Source organism: Euprymna scolopes, chromosome 5 (assembly GCF_053919585.1).
Source record: "Euprymna scolopes isolate OS-2025 chromosome 5, ASM5391958v1, whole genome shotgun sequence".
In the NCBI taxonomy this organism is placed as follows: Eukaryota; Metazoa; Mollusca; class Cephalopoda; order Sepiida; family Sepiolidae; genus Euprymna; species Euprymna scolopes.
The window spans coordinates 148,093,324-148,114,908 of record NC_136486.1 but is presented as its reverse complement, the minus strand read 5'-3'; the positions used below and the strand labels follow the sequence as shown (position 1 = coordinate 148,114,908).

At 33.6% G+C, this 21,585-nt stretch overlaps 1 protein-coding gene across 10 annotated transcripts in view; it reads left to right on the top strand.

Moving 5' to 3' along the window:
• LOC145277016 (synaptogenesis protein syg-2-like) overlaps positions 1-21,585 on the top strand; it is an 824,542-nt gene that overhangs the window by 702,017 nt on the left and 100,940 nt on the right. For 2 of the 10 annotated variants that reach the window (XM_080128615.1, XM_080128614.1), the window contains exon 14: positions 525-548. The exons of the other annotated variants lie outside the window; for them this stretch is intronic. In XM_080128615.1, coding sequence (XP_079984741.1) covers positions 525-548 — 24 coding nt within the window. The remainder of the gene's footprint in view (positions 1-524; positions 549-21,585) is intronic. 10 annotated transcript variants of the gene reach the window in all.

Sequence of the window (21,585 nt, the reverse complement as noted above, 5' to 3'; positions counted from 1 at the left end):
AAGGCTGTCGTTACGTGTCGTTAACCACTTGACCACCGCCATCTCCCATTATCAATATTAAAGGAAATTTACAGTTATCATCATTATATTGAAGATCAAAACAAGTATCATCACTGAAAAGAAATACAAATCCTAAAATTGAAAACCTTGCCAGAGATAGGTAATGCAAATTCAACTGCAAGGGTCTTGGGGTAAGGAGGCGGTGTAAATCCGAATGTTTAAAAACATTATTTTGCACTAAAATAAAAAAATACTCTGTAATCATACAAGTTATGCGTACGATATTATTAATATATATATATATATATATATATATATATATATATATATATATATTAGAACTTAATTATAAAATAACTCTTGAAAAACAATTAAGGAAAAGAAAAATAGCGCCAATGGAATAGTTTCTTATTGAAAAACATATTTTGATTGGTTGGAGGCTGAAAAGGAAGGATATAAACGGACATATTTCAGCGGCTACTAAAACTGCTTCGTTCTCGATAACACTTTTCCTTCTTTTGCAGATGGTACAAACATCCTTTTCTTAGGTAAGCCATTACTAACTCTTTTGCCATCAATATGTAACGATATTAGGAAAATGACACCTGCTAAATTACTGCTTATTAAATGTTGTTCGTTGCTTTTCTTTTTCCTTTTTTTTTTTTTTTTTAATTATTCTTATAACCCCAAATTCACCACCAAAGTCAAAACAGAATTCATATTTGCATATAAATTTTAATAAGGTTGAATTGACTTATAAAGCTATCTGGAAAGTTCGTTCCGATTTTCAAGAGTTCACGTTTCGACATGTTAGAACATGTCAAATTATTGTAATAGTGTATACTTACATTTTCGGTTTGAGGATATTTAAAGATATTTCTCGAAGAAGATAGTTAATTTATCCTGCATTAATGTTAGAAACATTTGAAAATGGTACGAGGGGCTTTCAATAAGTTTGCAAACTTTTTTCGTATGGAAACTTCTATTGATATTGGAAATCATTGTATACATTACGTCTCATTTAGAGACAAGTTTTTCAACAGTTGTGCGTGGATTGGCTTTGATTAAGTCTCTTAATTGATCATTGTCAACATCCGATGGTCGACCACTATGGTTATCATCTTCAAGACTCGTCACCACCACAAAATTTCTTAAACCACCATTGTGCTGTGCGTTCAGTAGTGGTTCCTAGGGCAAACGCTTCAGCCTAGCTTGAATTGAAAGAAGAAAATTGTATGAATTTGCTTTTTTCCATCTTGTATTCAACGTTCTGAAAAGACAATTGTTTTAAAGCATTTATAATTTAAACGATTAGATAGAGCGGAAAACGCTCTTTAAAATGATAAATAAAGTAAAGGTATTATAATGAAAACTTATTTGAAAATACATTTGAAATCCAAATTAAAAATTCTGCAAGAACTTTTTTCTCAACCTTTATATATATATATATATATATATATATATATATATATATATATATATATATATATATATATATATATATATATACTTGCTTATTGTTATATAAACATGCTCACATCCCGCTGCTACAAATAGCCACTTGTTTCAATCAAACAACAGATATCATCAGGCAGCGACTTGACTATTCAAAAGTTCAATGAATAATCTATTATTAAGTTTATTCATTGAACTTTTGAATAGTCAAGTCGCTGCCTGATGATATCTGTTGTTTGATTGAAACAAGTGGCTATTTGTAGCAGCGGGATGTGAGCAGTTTATATAACAATAAACAAGTATTATCAGCTCTTTTTATTGAGCACTATCTAACAACCTCGTTGAATTCATTAGTCCATTACTTTTGAATATAAAAAAAACCCGAGTATATATATATATATATATATATATATATACACACACACACATTCCTTTTAATTTTATTTAACATTTGATATGAACTTTGCAGGCAACCTGATACAAATAGATAAATTATCAGCAACATCCAGTTAAATGAGTTTCAAACAGACAATTTTTATGTGGATAATAATTGTATACTTCGGGACAAGATCAACGTGTAGTATCTGTTCTTCAGATGCTGCACTTCAATTCCTTGTTCTCTGTCAGTGGAGGAGAAATCCTTCACGACTGAGACAATTTTTATTTTTGTTCCTTTTCTCCACATTAAAAAACGACCCTGGTGTCTTACTCTGTCCCGTGGGGAGGCACTGTAAATAGGAATAATTGTATACTATCATCAGATAAACTAGAAAAGGCTGGCATTTCTTTCTTTGTGTGCAACATCTTTTCATAATCGGTTATTGTGACGAATAGACTTAAAACCAGGTGTGTTCAACATGACAGTGTTCTGATATAAGAGCAACCTGCATGAAAAGGACATGTTTTTTGATCGACAGATGATAACAGTGGCAGTGAGAGATAGATCAGGATCATATTAAGCATTGTAGAGGACCCATCGAACCCCTACGATATACATATAAAAGCACATATAAGAGGTCACCCATACTTAAAATGCTGGTAGACTTGTAGAAAAAATGGATTAATGGCATGTGAAGCCCTGCCTTTCTTTTATCATCTTGTTTCATTCTTTATTTTTATCCTTGTCTTTGTTAAAACGATTTTTCGATAAAAATGAAAAAGATAAAGATGTAATATTTAACGACATACATAACTTGTGTCCGCATATATTTTTTGCTTGATCCTTTTTTGATTTGTGATTAATTTTTGAATTTCAGGTTGAATTAAGTAGATGTATTTGTTGTTGTACCCGTTGTGTTTAGATAAATTATCACCAGCTTCCAGTACTTCCTGGGTCAACGTATAAATCTTGAGCTCTGGTGGCGATAATTATTATGTACGGCAAAATCACGTTGACACACAGTTCTTGCCAGATAACCGAAGTTAAGCAACATTGAGCCGGGTTAGTACCAGGTGGGTGGCCATTTGAGAATACTAGGCGCTGTATGTGCTCTCCACTTATCTCAGCATTTGTTTCCAATCGTCCTGTACAGACACTTAACTTGCCACTGGTACTTAACAATGTCCTCTCAGGAGCGGTGTGGTTGAGGATTGCGCACCTCCTGCCACAAAGATTTCATGCACAGGCATCCCTTTGTGGGTATCCATAGTCTGAAGGAACTCTTAACCCATTGTGTACCCTACAACTTTCGGTTTCTTCTGGATCCATCTTCAAGGGTGGATATCGAGTAAAAAATATTTAAATGTTTAGTGATGGCTTTGGCAGGAACCATATGATTGGTTTAAGTATTAAGAGAATGTTAGTAGAAACATTCGTTTTTACTCCTTTTCGCCGAAAACAAGGCATATTGCAATTTGGAACATAAGGAACTACTATTCAGGATCGTCTCTAACAAGCATCTGAGGGGGTTGAGTAGCGAGATATCTCTTCATATTACGTATTAATTTCTGTCAGTTAGTACAGTCAAGGAAGCAGAAAACAGGGAGGGAATTCCAAAATCTAGTAGTCCAGTAGACTAGGCTTTTTGGCATCTAGGAACCTTAACAGTAAAAGTATAAGGCTTTCTGGCATCTAGGGGCCTCAACAATAAAGGGAGGAATTTTTTCTGCTGGTCCGGTTAGTCAGAAGCATATACCTCAAAGGGACACAAGTGCTACGAGTTCATCAGTACATTCCATTAAAGTACTTGTACAAGAGGCACAGGGATGCGACATTGGGGCCATTAGACAGGGGCTGGAACTGGGCCGAAAGTGCAGGACCTATTAGATTTGAGACTGCTTTTTGGACTCTAAGAGCGAAAGACTACTGGCAAATCTACCAGCTCAGATGTGGCAATAATATTCCATGCATGGGCGAATCGTTGCTTTGTAAAAGTATAGGATGCTCTCTGGTGCAAATAGTTTTTTCACACGGTATAAGGTGCTTACCTTCTTGCTGCAGTATTCTCAATGTCCTCAAATAATTTCACTGTTATCGAAAAATAAAATGTTTTTACTCTTACTACTCTTAATATTACAACCAATCGCATTATTAAACATTTAAACATTTTTTACTCCAAATCCACTCTTGAAGATGTCTCCAAAAGAAATCCAAAGTACTAGGGTACACGACAAGTACAGTAAATGCATCCATCAATTCCAGCCTCAATCTCGAATGTTAATCAGAGGTCAAGAAAAAAAAATATGCAGACAGAAATCATCTGGAATATTTAACGAAATATGTCTTTAAGAAAAAAATGCTATATATATATATACACACACAGAGTGACCCAAAAAGAACGGGGCACAACTCTAATTAGGCCCCGTTTCTTAGTGTTTTGTCCGAATTAAATAAAACTTTGGTCATAACTAGTTTATTATATTCAAAACATCACATCAGAACACTAGGGTCTTTTTTTTCCGTTTTACATCATATGTTCTAGATGGCCTCCATTTAGCTCCGTGAGTTTCGTTTTTTGGGGGTCACCCTGTATATATATATATATATATATATATATATATATAACCATGGCGACGTTTAAGAGAAAATTTAAAGGTTTAAATCAAATAATGGTATTAGATAGTGTTTCCTAAAAGAAAAATATTTCTTCATTTTAATGAAAAGCATCATTGTATATTTCACATAGCAATCTGTAAACTTTTGAGCTTTTGTGTTTTCTTTGACTGATCATTTTATTTATTCTGCAATGTTTCTTACAAGCATTCAAACTATTTGTATCAAGGTCAGTGTGCATGCAGACATTTTACATCAATTAGTATATTCTCCAATTTTTCAGCATCGAAAGCAGTTAAAAAATTGGGGGTGGGGTGGGGTTCACTTTTTCAGGATTGCTATGCCCTTTTTATTGCAGAGTAAGAAAGTGAACAGGAAATCGTTATATCTGAAAGGTCATTGTTTGACTGTAGAAATATTTCATCTTCAATGTTACTCATATACAAGAAATAAATAAAATACAAATGAGAATATATATATATATATATATATATATATATATATATTTAATATCAAATGATATTTTAATAAATGTCTATATATGACGTTATTGATACAGAAATGTAAAAGAGAATGTTCAGACAACTTATTTCAATCTCCAGGTTAAAATAGGATTTATCTCATTCATAATTTGACTTATGTTTAGAGATAAATATTTATGAATGATGTGTTTGCTGTTTGCACTATTACAGAGAAGCAACCGCATAAATGCGTTAAGAAAGATATCTTAGTTAAATAATTGTACAAAAAATGAAAAGGCTATTATTTATTGAACAATATCATTCATTTTCTAGCTAAAATAATTTTTATGATTAAGAGATTTCTTCAGATGCCTTTGTCATAGTCAGTGATCTTCTAAAATAGAACAACAATGAATTTTTATTAATGATGAAAGTTTTAGATCATACTTCAAAATGTCTACTTCACTAATATTCTTAGCTGGAAGCAGTATTTTTTAAAGAAACTAAATAGAAGTATATCTTTATCGCAAAGAACATGACAACAAAAATAACACTGATTTGTGGACTTCATTCTTAGTTGGAAAATCACATCGATATATATATATATATATATATATATATATATATATATATATATACACACCTAATCAAATGTATAATATTGGTACATATCTAGGAAAAAAACAGAAAAATATGTCCAAGTAAAATTTTTATAAATAAAAGGTTACTTCAAATGCCTTTGTCATAGTCAGCAAACTAAGAATTAAAAACTGAGAAGTTTAATTATAGGACGGCATTCCTATTATAATGCTGAAAAAACTTCAGCCAAACTAGCTCCTGTATTACAAAGCTGTTTAAGCGTCATCTTAAGGAGAATTGCTTCCCAACACCCTGGAAAACTTCAATATGCACCGTATTTAAAAATTCATCTTCCTCTCAGTGCAGATCAATAAGTCTCCTGTGTGTCATAAGTAAGTTACTGGAATCTGTGTCAAATAGAGAAGTAGTCAATCATTTCAGCAAAAATTACCTCTTAAGTGACATGCAATATGGTTTCTGTTCTGCTAAATCTATAGCAGATGTGCTAATAGTTATATCTCATAGGATTAGCAAATCTCTCGATGAAAGCTCTCATTCTAGGGCAAATTGCTCTTGACATATCAAAGGCTTTTCATAGGGTATGTCATAAAGATCTATTCCACAAGACCTCCAGCTATTGTATAGCTGAAAAAGTCTACTCAGTTATTAAATAATTTCTCCCATAGGTTCATAATAGTAGTAGGAGCAGAAATCAGAAGCTCACAGTATTAATGCTGGAATTCCTCAGGGGTCCATCTTTGGCACAACTCTCTAATCTACATTAATGATCTCCCAAATCACACCCTAAGATCAATCTGTAGACATTTATGCTGACGACCTTACCATCTATGGCAACACTTCAAAGGCTGTAAATTACCAAGGTCTCTCTGATTCTCTTTCCTCTGATCTTGAGCACGTGGTGCAATGAAGAAAAGGGTGGCTGGTTAATTTTAATGTATCTAAAATCTAGCTTCTCACTTTCCATCATCAACGCTCTGATCCCCATCTGGCATCAATTGAAATGAACAGCTCTTGTATTGGGGAGGCTTCATGTTTTGACGAGCTTCTGGGTATGATCTTTACTCCTGATCTGAAATGGAACATATACGTCAAACCCGTTGCCAAAGTCGCTGGAAAAATGGTAGGTTCATTCTACTGCTCCAGTCGATATCTCACTGCTGATGCAATTCTCAACCTGTATAAGAGCCAAGTACATCAAAGGATGGAGTACTGTTACCACATCAGGGCACGATCTGCTAGAAGCACCGTATCCTGCCTTAACAGAGTTCAAAAAAGATTTTGTAGCTTAGTGGAGGATGACCTTTACTCTTCCCTGCAACCTTTTTTCCACATAAGAGACGTTGTGAGCCTGTCTGCTTTATCATTATTTTCATGACAAGTATTTATCCGAGTTCCAATCTATAGTCCCTCCTTGGCAAACTTTCACAAAAAACACTCGTCTAGCCAAAACCACTATCAATAATTTCCCCCACTCTTTATCTGTGCCTAAACCTAAACATAGATTCCATAAACAAAGCTTATTTATTAAAACTGCACGTCTGTGGAACTCCCTTCCATTTGCCTGCTTTCCAGCTGACTACAATATGGTTATCTTAAAGTCTTGATAAACCATCCCCTTTATCAAATTTCCACTACTAACGATTACTACGATATTGTCCCATTGACTACTGTACACTCATTAACTCTTATCCTTGAGTGGCCTCCAAGCCTTGGTAAGTAGTGACTCCTTTGTAAAAAAAACATTCACTGTCATAGCCCATGCTATTTAGATATCTTGCATTTCTTGACCTGCTTGTACACCAGGATTTTAGATATAAAAACAAAATGAGTATACCTATTCAAATACGAACAGCATACAAATTATTGGGTTTTAGAGAGTTCGATTAGAGCTTACACAGATGTAGAGAAGCATGAAGCTCTGCATATGCTGAAGTGTGTACTTAATGACATAGTATTTCTAATAAAAGTGGATGGCCATTCAAAATAGAAAGCAAATAAGCTTGAAACAAAATAAAGCAAATCTAAAAGCGGATATGTAATTAAGTCGAATGAAAATCCCCAATGATATTATAATAGAAAAATTCATAGGAATAATACTATTATTAACACTGAATTTTTGTTTGATAAGAATATGGTCTTGGAGACAAATCAGGAACTGGCTATTGATGATAAAAAGACTGTACATTAGAATACAAAATATTCTCATTTTAATATTCAAAATAATTACTATAATTATAGGGAAGGATATGCACTGGAATCGCAGAAAGTAATCTCAGGTTCCTATTTCAAATATTCTTATTTCATTAAATATAAATAGATTTTGTAAATATCTTTATACATTTCGTAGAGAATATCATTACGAAATAATCAAAATTTAAATGCAATTTAGCACTAACAGCGAGACCCGACGTGGTTCGGGATAGAATGTAAATCAACAGTTGTTCTACACTTCCAATACTTTTATTGTCATCGCAATTGATGAAATACCAATTTTTAAATCAAATCGATTGATTGCCTGCTTTAGTTGGGAACCAACAGCGGTGCACCAAATGGAAGCTCACATCCTCTCGACAGCGAGTTAGTCTACATTGCACTGTAGAGAACCTACTGGTGATTTTATAAAATTATTTTTATATAATGACTTGAATTAAAGTTTAAGATGCAATTCGTACTTAGAAACATTCATTTTGAATACGCTCCTGTCTTATCTTTTGATTTTATATGCTGAACCCTTTTACTTGTACGGTGATAAACCTTCTCAAATACACTTGTGATGTTAAGCTGTATAAAAGTGTTAATATTGGTCAAAATCGGACTGTTCTTGCTTTTTTTATACTTATCAGATGCATTTCGATTTAAGAACACTCCCAGGCACATAAACTATATTTGCATGAAATCAACCCAGCCGTTTTGGAATCCATAGGGAACAAACTCACACACAAAGTGCCTTTTATATACAAGTAGAGATTATTAGCTTATTGGTTGGTTGGATTTTAAGGAATTTCTGAAGAGATTTTATAAGCATGGTTTTATAACTGAGAATTTCATCTGCAATGCTGCCGATACACATGCGCTGAATGAAAAAAATGTAAGCAACTTGAAGTAATAGTATTTTCGTAGCTTTCTTTGTATCTTTAAAACAATAAACAGATGACAACTAATTTCTTCCATTTCATTACACAAATATAACTCATGAAATTTATTAACCAAAATTTGTTAGAGAAAAATATGTAACAACAGTAATAAAAGTTTTGTATTAATTGGGCAACTATCATCATCTGTAGTGCTATATTCACGACGTTTCGGCTGATGTAACCTCCGACCTTCTTCAGGTGTATTTTGTTGAGCTGAAATCTGCAGATACATGATGCACCAAATTAAGTTCTTAAGTGGCAATCTTCTAGATGTTGAGAATTCAATCTTCACTGCAGATAATACTATTGAAAAGAATTATAATTACAAGGTGAGTATTTGTAATTGAATCGTAGAAAGTAATCTCAGGTTCCGACATTCATAAATTTTGTGGAGAATATTGTTATTAAATAATAAAAATTCAGATGCAATTTGAAACTAATTATTAGCTTATTCAAAATAGATGATCGGATTTTAAGGAATTTCAAAAAAGGAAAAGGTTTTAATAATTGAAAACGTAATCCATTCTACTGTAATGCTGACAATATGCATGTGTCAAATGAAATGGATTTAATTCCTCTAAATTCGATGCAGTGTGTGGCTTTTCCACAGCATTTGCACAGCTATGCTAATGTGAACAAGAAGCAGACAACAACTGATTCTTTTTCTATTTAATTTAATTATAAAAGTTTTCGTAATCAAATATATTAAACCAAATTTATAGAAGTTAGGTTCTACAAATTTTGTGTTTATTTACAGAAGTTTTTTCTTGAAAGATATGGTCACAAACCTTTTCCACCGATTCATTTATTTATTGTGGACCATTATCCCCATCTTTTAGTTGTTTCACAAAGTTTCAGCCAACTATTCCTCTGGCCATGATCAGGCTGCAACCGGATAGGAACTCCGGGGCCCGTGGCACAGAGATGTTGGATCTCTATGATTCTAGGTGAGCATTGTCTGAAGATAGCGGTTTCAAGGCAGTAATTGCTGAGGATGCAGTTTGGAGATTTGGAGTTCCTATTTCGTTGCGGTAACCACTTGATGAAGGCCAGAGGAATAGTTGGCCGAAACGTCATGAAACAACAATAAATAAATACTAATCTCAATAAGCTTTTTCATCGAGTGTTGAATTTAATAATGCAGAAAAAAAAAAAAATAAATAAAACACAACAAACCACCAAATAAAAAATACTAAACATTGAACAATTAGTTTTTTCTATCTATAAAAATATATCAAGGAGACCCGATGTTGACCGGAATTTTATAAGGATCAACAAATGTTTCACTCTCACATTTTATTGTCATCGAAATCTGTGAAATCACCAACATAATAAAATCGATTGATATCTCTATTTGAGGTCCCATCGCAATACACCGGGAGAATGCTTCACATTCCTCCCTGCACTGACTTAGTCCATAAGTCCACATTGCACTGTAGAGAATCTACTGTTGATTAAAAAAAAAATTATATATAATGGCTAGAATCCAAGTTTTAAATGCAAAAGTCAATTATCAAGCTCCAGTTGTGCTCTTAACAGAAGCATTCATTTCTAACGTGCCTCTGTCATATAAAAGAACTTACTGTTGATTTTATACGCCGGACACATTTGTTCGTGTGATGATAAAACTTCTCAAATGCATTTGTGATTTTAGACTGTGTAAAAATGGTAACTTTGGTCAAAATCGGACTGTTCCATCTTTAATGATGATTATCGATTTTCAATCATTATTGGAGGCATGCTGCTATAAAACCTATTTAAGAACACTCTCAGGCATATATAATAGAGATAATATAAAGTGGAATGTCCACAGAATCTTACTTGTTTTTATAAGCAGGCCAAAATGATATTACAATTGAAAGAATTCTAAACTTTAGTTTGGTCATGTCTACTTTAAGTGCTTCATAATAAACATGCAGTGAGAACTGAAGTATGCACTCCCATAAATTGGGTGCAAGTGTATTTGCTAAAAATAAAATCATTTTCAAAACTTTCACATGCAAGTGTTTTTTGGAAGTAAGTTATATTCATGCTCGCTCACCAGCAGCAAAAATTAGTGGATATGTTTTACGTATTAACTCTCAAACATTCCTTAATGTCTAAGCCTAAGGAGTGCACGTGTTGTTTATCTGCTGAGTAAGAAATAGTTAAATGGCATGGAATGTCAAAGGAAGGTAGCTTTTTTCAGTAGATGTAATAAATGTGTAGTGACCAGAGTTATCTACCTTGGGAAGAATTTGCTATAAAAAAGACACCCACATCATAGCATGTAATTTTTTGACTGCACAGTATATGTTTGCATCTTTTATTCTTTATGTTTTATATCATTTCTGATTCATGCTTATGTACGTACAATATCTCTAACATGCTTTTCTGTCTAGTTGTCATTGCTAATATACGCCGATGAGTTGTAAATAAACTGAAATGTTGTTGTTAATCAATATTTCCTACTACCTTCTTTGTCCAACACGAACAAAGGTTACCACATGCACAATACGTGATCAGTTGAAATAGTGAAGTTGAAAATCAAATATTTAAATTTTGCACGTTTCAATTAGAAATTCTTGGAAGTTTACTATAAAAACAATGCACTTAAAGAAAGATCAGAGAGTATAACAGAACAGATGAAAACAATAATTCAAACTATAGATAATATATAAATATATTTAGATAATAGATATAGATAACATATCTACCTGTATAAAAGCCAGGTACGTCCAAGGATGGAGTACTGTTGCCATATCTGGGCAGGAGCTGCTAGAAGCATCTTATCCTGCCTTGACAGAGTTCAAAATAGACTTTGTAACCTAGTGGGGGGTATTCCCTTTTCTCTTCTCTGCAACCACTTTTTATTTGTGTCGAAAGCTAAACGTAAATTCCATGAACAAAGTTTCTTTCTTAGAACTACACGCCTGTGGAACTCTCTTCCGTTTGCCTGCTTTCCAGCTGACTATAATTTGGTAGTCCTCAAGTCCAACATAAACAAATTCTTGATGAACCATCACTTTAATCAAATTTACCAAATTTCCACTACTAACGATTACTATGATATTATCCCATTGACTACGGTACACTCATTAACCCTTATCCATGAGTAGCCTTCGGGCCTTGATAAGTGGTGACTCCAATGTAAAAAAATAAAATAAAATAGATAATAGATCTTTTTTTTTTATTATTTAAAAAATTTCTTTGAATTTTTTGTTATTAATCACTCACCACTCATCAAAGCAAAAAATTCAATTAAAGATTAGTGTTAATTAGATGGATAAATTCAAATGTGAAATGGAAAAAATACAGTTAAAGTCATTTCATTTTTTACCGTTTTCTTATCCATCTGTCGATAGGTCAAACAGTAAAGGCTTAAGCTGAAGCACTGAACGTTTTTGTTTCATTTTTAACTGATGACAGCTAAGTCATTTTTTTTTAACTTTTTAAATCATTACTATATATTGGGTACAATATAATAATCAATAGATGATTGGCTCTCTAATAATAATAAATACGAAATTTGTATCAATTAAAATATCATATTTAAGCATATTTTACAACTGAGAAACGTCAGGCGGCCTGGTAATTTATAATAAGCTGTGTTGTGTTTGTTTTATCAATTCTGATAACTTGACTATTTAACATGGTTAATCAAAATCAGAATCCTAAAATGTTCAGCTTTACTAACTTTTCATCTGCTGATCGTTTGTTAGTAAAATCAACTGATGACACACATTTTAGACTTTTTAATGAAATATTTTTCATCATTTCTGCTTCTTTCTTATATATAAAAAATCAATTTTAAATATTCAAGACTTTTCGTTGGAATATTTTTTCATATTTTATTCATTAGCATTTTGTTTTTGTTATTTCCTTCTCAAAAAAAAAATGGTAAAACTAAAATATTTGAACACCTGTAATCAATAAAGATCAATAATCATTTGAAGAACGGATTTTGAATCCCAGGTGATCATTTTGTCTGAATAGATGATTATCACGTTTTTTGTCTGCTACTAAAAGCCATTTTGTATATTAGGTATTATAATCACCTTGCATAAAATTATAAAAAGATAAATTTTCTTCTATATAATTCTCTTGCTATTACTAAAATTATCTAGAAGCATCTGTCTAGTGATTCGGAACTGCATGTGAATTTGATATTCCCATGAAACTTCCTCCAAAGGAAGAAGTTAGTTCAACTCATCCAGAGTGAATGCTGCTTCTTTATCTGTCTATGTTGTGTGAGATATAAATATACCAGATTTCACCCCATCTTCATTAAAAACGGGCAAAAGTTATAGACCATCAATAACATAAATCTCACCTATCTGTTTAAATGCATGTATGTATGTATGTATGTATGTATGTATGTATGTATGTTTGTATGCCTAAAACTTTCGACAGAGGCGACGGATTTTCACGAGATTGGTATCGTTTTGAAGCTCAACCCTTCGGATGACAAACATCGAAAAATTGGCTAAAAACATTAATTCCGTCACCCTCAACTGGGCACTTTTCTACAATGAGAGGTCGCTTTTTTCGTCAATATTTTCAAAAGTCATCGCCTCTTTCCGATTGACTAGCCTTAATTTAAATCTTCGCCACTTCTGGTTTGGTGATAGACGCAACGGTAAAGACCATGTTTTTTTTACATTCTTTTCCTTCTTGGTACGGGTTCGAGTCTGCCTACCTACAACAACTTTTTTTCTTTTTGCTCAACACACACCTCCAAACACCCAAGCAACGTCGGGCACCCAGGCTAATCTTTATATATATATATATATATATATATATATATATATATATATAAAGGGCAAAATGTGTGTGCTTGTATGTCGTGCAAAAACTTTGCCAAATTTCGAAAAATTGGCCCAAAACATTAATTTCTTTACCCTAAACTGGGCAGTTTTGTAGAAGGAGCGGTAGCTTTTTTTGCCGACATTTGAGCAAGTCATCGTCACTGTTAGATGGACTTCACTTAATTTCAACACACTTGACTTCTGGTCGTGCGATGGAAACATCAACTAAGAGGTCAGGTTTTTTGGGTTTTTTTTACTCCTTCACCTGCCCACTACCACTTTTATTTTAACACCTTTGCCTACTGTTGTTTTGATTCCCCCCTCCCCGTCTCGCTACAATCATTTTTTTTACCCCTCAACCCCCCCCCCGGGCGTTCTTTACTACACCACCTACACACACCTGGGCACTCCCGCTACTGTTGTTTTGGTACTCATGCAGAGAGTGATCTGTGCTGAAATAGTGACGTTATTATTTAAAAAGCCATTCTTAACATGGGGAAGGGAAGGTGTTTTGTACCTATTCTGTACTTTTGTTACATGATAAAGGGCTGTCCCCTTTTCATGTAAGTAAAAAAAATAGGGAATTAGTTAAATATAAATATGAAATAGGATAGTCAAGGATTCGAACTTGCGAAGCTAGATTTGGAATTGAAAATTCCAATCATAAGTTAAAATAAATACAGAATGTTATTGAAATAAGGAATGTGGAATTACAATTGTTTAGCTTACATATCTGTATATGGAAAAGGAATGTAATAATGAAATTTGTTTCTGTAAAAATTAAAATAAGGAATTTAATCGTCAATTGAAATTGTAAACATATTTTGTAAAGAGGTTATTTGAAAAATAGGTTACTGACCTCGGGGTCATGTCAAGTTTGGTAACGTGACGCATGTCATCCAATGTGCTTTATGAGCACATGTTTAATCATGCGATGACGTGACGAGTTCTCAATATAGGTAGAACTTTTAGATGCAGTTGGAGAGAAGAGGAGAAGAATCGGGGAGAGAGAGCCGAGAGAGAGGTCAGTCACGGCTGCTGACGTCAAATCTTGGAAGCGAAAAGTTAAAGAAGAAAAAGCCATGTAAAGAAACTTTGAATTCCTCAAACGAAATTATGGACCAGTCATGAAATAAAGGACGTCATCTTTGTGTATCTACGTCTTCAGGTTGTGATTCAACAGTAAAGGTACTGCCCATTTATATTATAAGAACTTTGTGAAAATCATCATCTCAAAAATAGGTAAGAAATATATGTCATTGGTTATAGAAACACTCCCGTCATACAGAACTGTCAAAAGTATAAATGTCAAACCCTCGGTCTATCTATCTATATATCAAATCTCCTCTCATTGTGTAGTAACATGTACACTGTCTATTATATATTATCAAAAATGTCTCTCTCTTTATATATACCTGTTTATGTCTCCAATATGCTATCGCTTACAACATGAACATCTTAAGACACATGAACACTCCTAAGACTGTCTCTAATCTCTCACTAAGACTCTTCCTAAAACGAACAACAATACAGAATATACGTTCATTAATAATAACACCCACCATGTAACACTTTAACCTTACAATTAAATAAAAAAACATATCATAAAACTTTAATTAAACGTGAAAATACGATTTAAAAAATAGCGCAGATCACTCTCTGCACTAGCACCGTTGTTTTTACACTCTCCATGCCTGGGGGTCCTTACTACACCACCTAAACAGCCGAGCAACTCTGGGCACCTCCGCTAGTCTAATATATAAAAGGCAAAATGGTCGCACGCGTTTGTATATGTCCATGAAGGGCTTTTTGCATTGGGCTTCTCGTGTCAGTTAGATTCCGCAAGAAGTTTTCGCATACTTCCCAGATCGTAATATCTAAGATTCACAAATGGACATCATCTCTATTTTTTTTTTTTTTTGATAGAGTTAAACAAATTTCCCATCGTCTCGGCTGTTTGTTTGTCTTTTTAGGATAAATAAAGCGAAACTATTTAAGCACATCTTCCAACCGGGTAGTATCTGTTCTGTAGTTCGTCCTTGGTCAATGTAGGGGAAACCCTTCGTACTGAGACAATTACTATTTGGATACTGCCAGAGTGCCCCCTTTTGGGGAGAGTTAGTTTTCCCCTCCACATTCAAAACGACCTCATGTCTAATTTTCTTTCATGGGAGGTTTAAAAGCAACACTATTTTTGCAAGTCATCTTTTGTTTTTAGATTGACTATGTTAAATTTGAATGCTTTTCACTCCGGTCGCATTATGAAGTAGAGGTAAGACCTCAGATTTTCTTTCACTTTCTTTTCCGCCTTTGCGTCACGGGTTCGAGCCTGTCTGCCTGCTACCAATTTTTTTTTTTTTTTTTTTTTGCTCAACACACACCCCCTCCGGGCAATGCCAGGCTTGTTGACTTAGAATCAGTGCTTTATGCCAAATTGATGGCTGAATACAGTTAAATTTGTGCTAATGTTAATATTAAATACTTACCACCGTCCATCTCCATTAATTTTTAACTGTGCAGCGAATGTATATCATAATACTTAGTTTGCTGCACCTAAAAATAAAATTTCAACCAGATTGCCTTGATAGTTTCAGAGCAAAAATTGGAATGGACAATAAACCAATCAGACGATCTAAAAGAAATATAATATAGAACCTTTTATTGATTTGATTTTTTCTCTAGAGACATTAGAAAACTTCTGCACGATGAGGCATTTATAGTTAAGCAAGTATTGCATAAACTCTACCCACACTAATCCTGAATGGATATTTTTTAAATTTTAATGGACAAGGGAAATCGAAAAGTGATCTGAAGTTATGCTGGATTAAACGGAATTATTTCCAAGTTTATCTTTTTCTGTGATTAGTTTTGTCTAGTTTAGCCTACTTGTTCACTTAGTGGGCTGGGTGAGGGGGTTAGAATAGATGAATTCATACCTTGTCCACAAGTACTAGAGAAAGTGACTTTTATAGCTATTTCCAAACTGATGGCAGCTGGTATTATAATCATTCATTTAAGTACTGGTAGAACTGTTTCAACAGGATATCGTAATTGTAAGACTAGATGAAGTTAACTAAGCATCTATGGGTGCTAGTGCACTTACGATCTGCGCTATTTTTTAAATCGTATTTCCAAGTTTAATCAAAGTTTTATGATATGTCTTTATTCAATTGTAAGGTTACAGTATAGAATAGATACAAAACACCCTCCCCTCCCCATGTTAAGAATGGCTTTTTAAATAATAACGTTATGATTTCAGCACGGATCAATAAGTGCACTAGTACCCGTCTATGATATATAATGGTTAAGGTCTGGTTACTAAATCAATTGTTCGAAAATGATTTACAAAATTAAAACCCAAGAATTTCAGTTTATAAGATGAAAGTTGCTCTGGAAAATTTTCAGGTTAAAACAATGGACTTTTGAAGCCCCTCCCCCTCCCCTCTAAAAACAAGAATGCATATTCTTCAGATTCATCCAGCCACAGAGGTACGAAAAAACTGCTAAAAAACAAACATACAGCACAACCTCGGAATACGGCATTAAAAATTACTAACAAAATACAGTACAGTATATAATATACATGTATATAATCAAATAACATAAATAACACCGTAAGTCGGGGGCAAATACCGTAACCAGGGGTCGGAAAATCGTATTCCACATGGTAATCTGAAAAAAACGTAACCTAGGGCCACCATGTCCCGGGGTTCTACTATATAAGAAATAAATGTTACCAAGATAAGTTACTTTTCTACCTAACTGAATAAGGTTTTAGTTTTTTTTATTTAATGTGGAGTGTTTAATCGGTTAACAAGTAATTATGAACGCTGTCAGAGAACCAGAAAAGATGGCAGCGATGTCTTTGAAAACTCGATAATCACTTCAAAATAAGAAATAAATTAAAATGGTGGTAGAAATCTACTCAAGGCTATTTAAAACTGAAGCATGAGAGAGAAATTTAAGCTCTCCAAGAGATGAGGCGCCATATCATGAGTAGATACCTTGCAACAATACTGAAAGTTTCAAATAATGCTTAAGTAACAGTGGAAATAATTCTAATGTGTGATTGCGTAGTGATTAACGGCACAAGCTAACAACCTAGGTGTGCCAAATTTGAATCCAGTTTGTTCCGCAGAAATGCTTTCACTTAGCATGTTGGCAGCATTCACCTGGACCCTCTTGCGAGTACTCAATGTCTTTCTAGAATTGATTCTAACTAGAAAAATACCGGGGAAACCAATGTCAACAATAGAATCACCTGAATCATACGAAATGAATGAATTAATGAATTTTTGAGATGAGGTTTGATGATTTGTATTATTCAAACAACTATTCTTATTTTGCATGTAATTTTAACAATGTGATACAACAGACGTGTTTAGTAACAATCAGTTTTAAGTGACAGTTTTATGAAGGTTCAAGATACCTCATTACAGATGATACTAATTAAAAATAAAATAAAAAGGAGTTACTTAAGACTTCTATCTGGTCATGGCTAACAGAACGAGAACAATATAACCTCATGGATCAAATAAAGGGTTCAGTTCGAAATTCCATATAGATTCCAGAGTTTGACAAGATGTACTTGATATAGGTCAAAGTTACATCAACCAAAACGTTTTATGAAAATAATTCAAATCAAGTAAATGTTACCATCCAAGACTACTCAGAAATTTTCGGACAGTTTCACGCTGTTGCAAATAAATATTAATCTTGCGGTTGAACATTTTACTGTGGTGTATGTTTATCTTGTTATTTGCTGCTGAGTTTGATCTTTTGTCACACTTGGTGCAACTTGGTGATCTATTTTCACTTTTATTGATCAGCTTATAATCACTTTCATCACTTGGGTACACATTTACTAAAATATCGACTTCTTTCATTCTTGATATGTGCACAGAGCTGAAGTACTGCAAAGATGTCAGCCTTATCGGATAACCAAATTTACACTTTGGCATATTTATAACATGCAGGCAATTTCTCCAAGGAAGCCTTCCTCATCATCCTCAGATTTGTCACAATCTTAAAGTGTTATAAAAATGTCAGTTTTATTCAATTTATTTCTCTATTAGTCCAGAGCAATCCCATATGTGAAAACAGATAAGGCTTGGATTCATCGGATTATTATTTGGTCTAATTCAGAAAGTTGTAGAACATGCATCCACGCATCACTATGAAAAGCTCTGTCTATCCGTACATTTGGAATAGCATTTTCATTACAAATGATGCAAATTCAATACGATTTCAAACAGAAGTATGACATCAGTGGCGTACAGAGGTGTGATGATGCCGGGACAAACTCATTGATTGTATGCCTCGAAGACAACTATATATCCTAGTACTTAGAAAAATGAAAAAGAAATAATTTTAATATGATTAAATACCCAGGAGTATAAACCATCGCACTTTATCTTTCCATGCCACTGCAGGACAGACTAAAGACATCTCTTCTCTAATAGGCCCCGTTTATAGATCGATCATGCCTAAGTTTGTAATAGTATCAGTCTTATATTAATGGTTTTCATAAGTGTAAAACAGGAAATATGTGTACATTATGCGATTAGGCATAAAAAGGAAGTGTTATAGCGGAAGTTGAATAAATTATTTTTAAACTTTGTTTTGAATCCGCAGTTGATCAGAGGGAGAGCGAGATAGATAGAGGAGGCTACAGAGAGATAGATTGGTTGGTTGGTTGTTTTACAGCATATCAACCCTTTTCAGGTTATTTAATGCTGAATCCAGTGATTTTGAAGAACAATTTTTTAATAGAGTATATTTGTATTTTTAAGTCGGTTTCTATTTAATCAATACTTGGGACCCTAACAGGTACTACCAGTTCGGGTCAGAGTGGACCTAGGAAAGCCCGCAAGCTAGGGCCTCACCATTGGATATAGTTTAAGGTCATATCCAGGACCATTGGTAGATAGAGGAGGTTACAGAGATAAATTGATTGATAGGAGGCTACAGAAAAAAGGGAAAGATAAAAAAAAATGCCGAATGAAGAAAGTGACTAAAGGAAGTCCCAAGTAGTTGGGCCGTTTTAATTCAGCAGTCAATAGAACGCTCCTCGATTTTGTCCAATTTTATCAGCAGTCAAAAAGACAAAAACATCATTTTAATATTAGAGTTATTTAATTCCCAATCACAAAAGCTACTGTGAATTGTATTACATCTATGGCATATGTTGCTATTTTTGCCATAGTTTGGAAAAGTAAGTTCACAGCTTTCCGAATGGTATTAATAAGTGAACAACAGGTCACATGAGATTTGAACTCTAATTGCCTATTTCATAGTCAACATAACTATCGATGATACTACTTTATATTTTCCATTAAGATGAAATCACCATTGAAGAAATTCGAAACACGATTATGTCAAACGTAAAAAAAAAAAAAAAAAAAAAAAATCAATATTTCCTGGTGAAATGTCATTTTAATCAATTTACAGCAGGAATTTCTAATGATTTCACACGTGATTGTAAAATAAAATCAATATTTTATGGTTAAATATTTATTCATATTTCCATATTTTAAAGACACACACAAATACAAACACTGTACACAGAAGTACCTTAAAGAAATATTAATGTGGTGTTAAATATGGTTTTGGTTATTTTGCATTGTATATTAACCATTTTGAGTTTATTTAATGACGAATTCAATAATTTTGGAAAAATAGTTCATACTTTAAATTGTGTATAACTTTATTTATTCATGGTGTTTGGTTTGGTTGTTTTGTTTTACAGCATATCAACCCTTTTCTGGTTCAATCATTTTGGTAAAAGTTTTTTAAGCTCCAAGTTCTTTATATTTTCGAATATTTATTCATGGTGTTTAGTTTGGTTGTGCTGTAGAAATGTTTTTTTTTTTGAATTGGAAGCCATATTTGATTTCAGAAGAGTTTCTGATGGGTAGCTATTCTGTACGAGTCCTGGAGATGAATAATTTTCAGTGGGTAGCTGTTCTGTATAAGTCTCAAACTTTAAAATTTTGCAGGCAAAGAACAAAGATCTTTCTCGTATTGACATGGACAATTGTGTGCGGGAGTGCTAAAAGATTCAATATTTTTATGAAACAATTCTGGTTTCTGATTGGTTGCTAGCAGAACGTGGATCTATTTGATTGGTCATTTCCTATCACCAGTGTCTATAAGTAGCACCTTCCAACTTTTTAATCTTATACTAATATTCAAAAAAGATATTTCAACAAAAATTTTTTTTGTTTTTGCAGAAAACTATTAAGTTTTGCAAAGGGAAAGTCATAAAACAAATGCACCAAACATTGATGTTATTATTTAAGTTAAAAAGACAATATCTTCTAGCAGATTGATCTAGTAGCACCAGAGTTAAATATGGCTGGTTCTTTTTTTTTTTTTTTTTTTACACAATGATCACTACTTATCAAGGCCCGGAAGCCTCTCAGGGATAAGGGTTATTGCAAGTACATTACGTTAGTGTAGAGATTTGATGAAGTGTTTAATTAAGGGGGCGGTTCATTAGGAATTTGTTAACATTGGACTTGAAGACATCCAAGTTGTAGTCCGGAGGGAAGCAGGCAGACGGAACAGAGTTCCACAGGCGTGCAGTTCTAAGAAAGAAGCTTTGTTCATGGAATCCGTGTTTTGATTTAGGCACAGATATAGAATGGGGGAAATTTTTCACAGTGGATTCAGCTAGACGGGTCCTGTATGGTTCTGTTGGCGAGAAGACACTACAATGATTATATTATTAATGAGACTTTAAAAAAATGAATTGCAGACTATCTCCGAGAAGCTTCACTACATGATTCCACAAAAGGGGACGATTGTCTGATTGAGCAACTTGTGGGGATTATCAGATTATAGTGAAATATTTGCTAAGCTCATTTCTAGGGCCATGTTTTTTTGCAAGAAGGTTTCACCGTCCAGACACAATCACGTTGACACACCGGTTCTCATTAGATCACTTAAGCAACGTTGAGTCTGCCCAGTACCGAAATAGGTGTCCATTTGGGAATACCAGGTTCTCTATTTTTCAATCAGTTCCACTAAATAATGGAGAAGTGTGCTGGAGCTTTGAAAATATGGTCTGTTTCTGACAGTATTATGAATGCAGTAAAACATTAATGGCCAACCTATGTCACATATGCTAACAGCAACACATTGAGATAATTTAA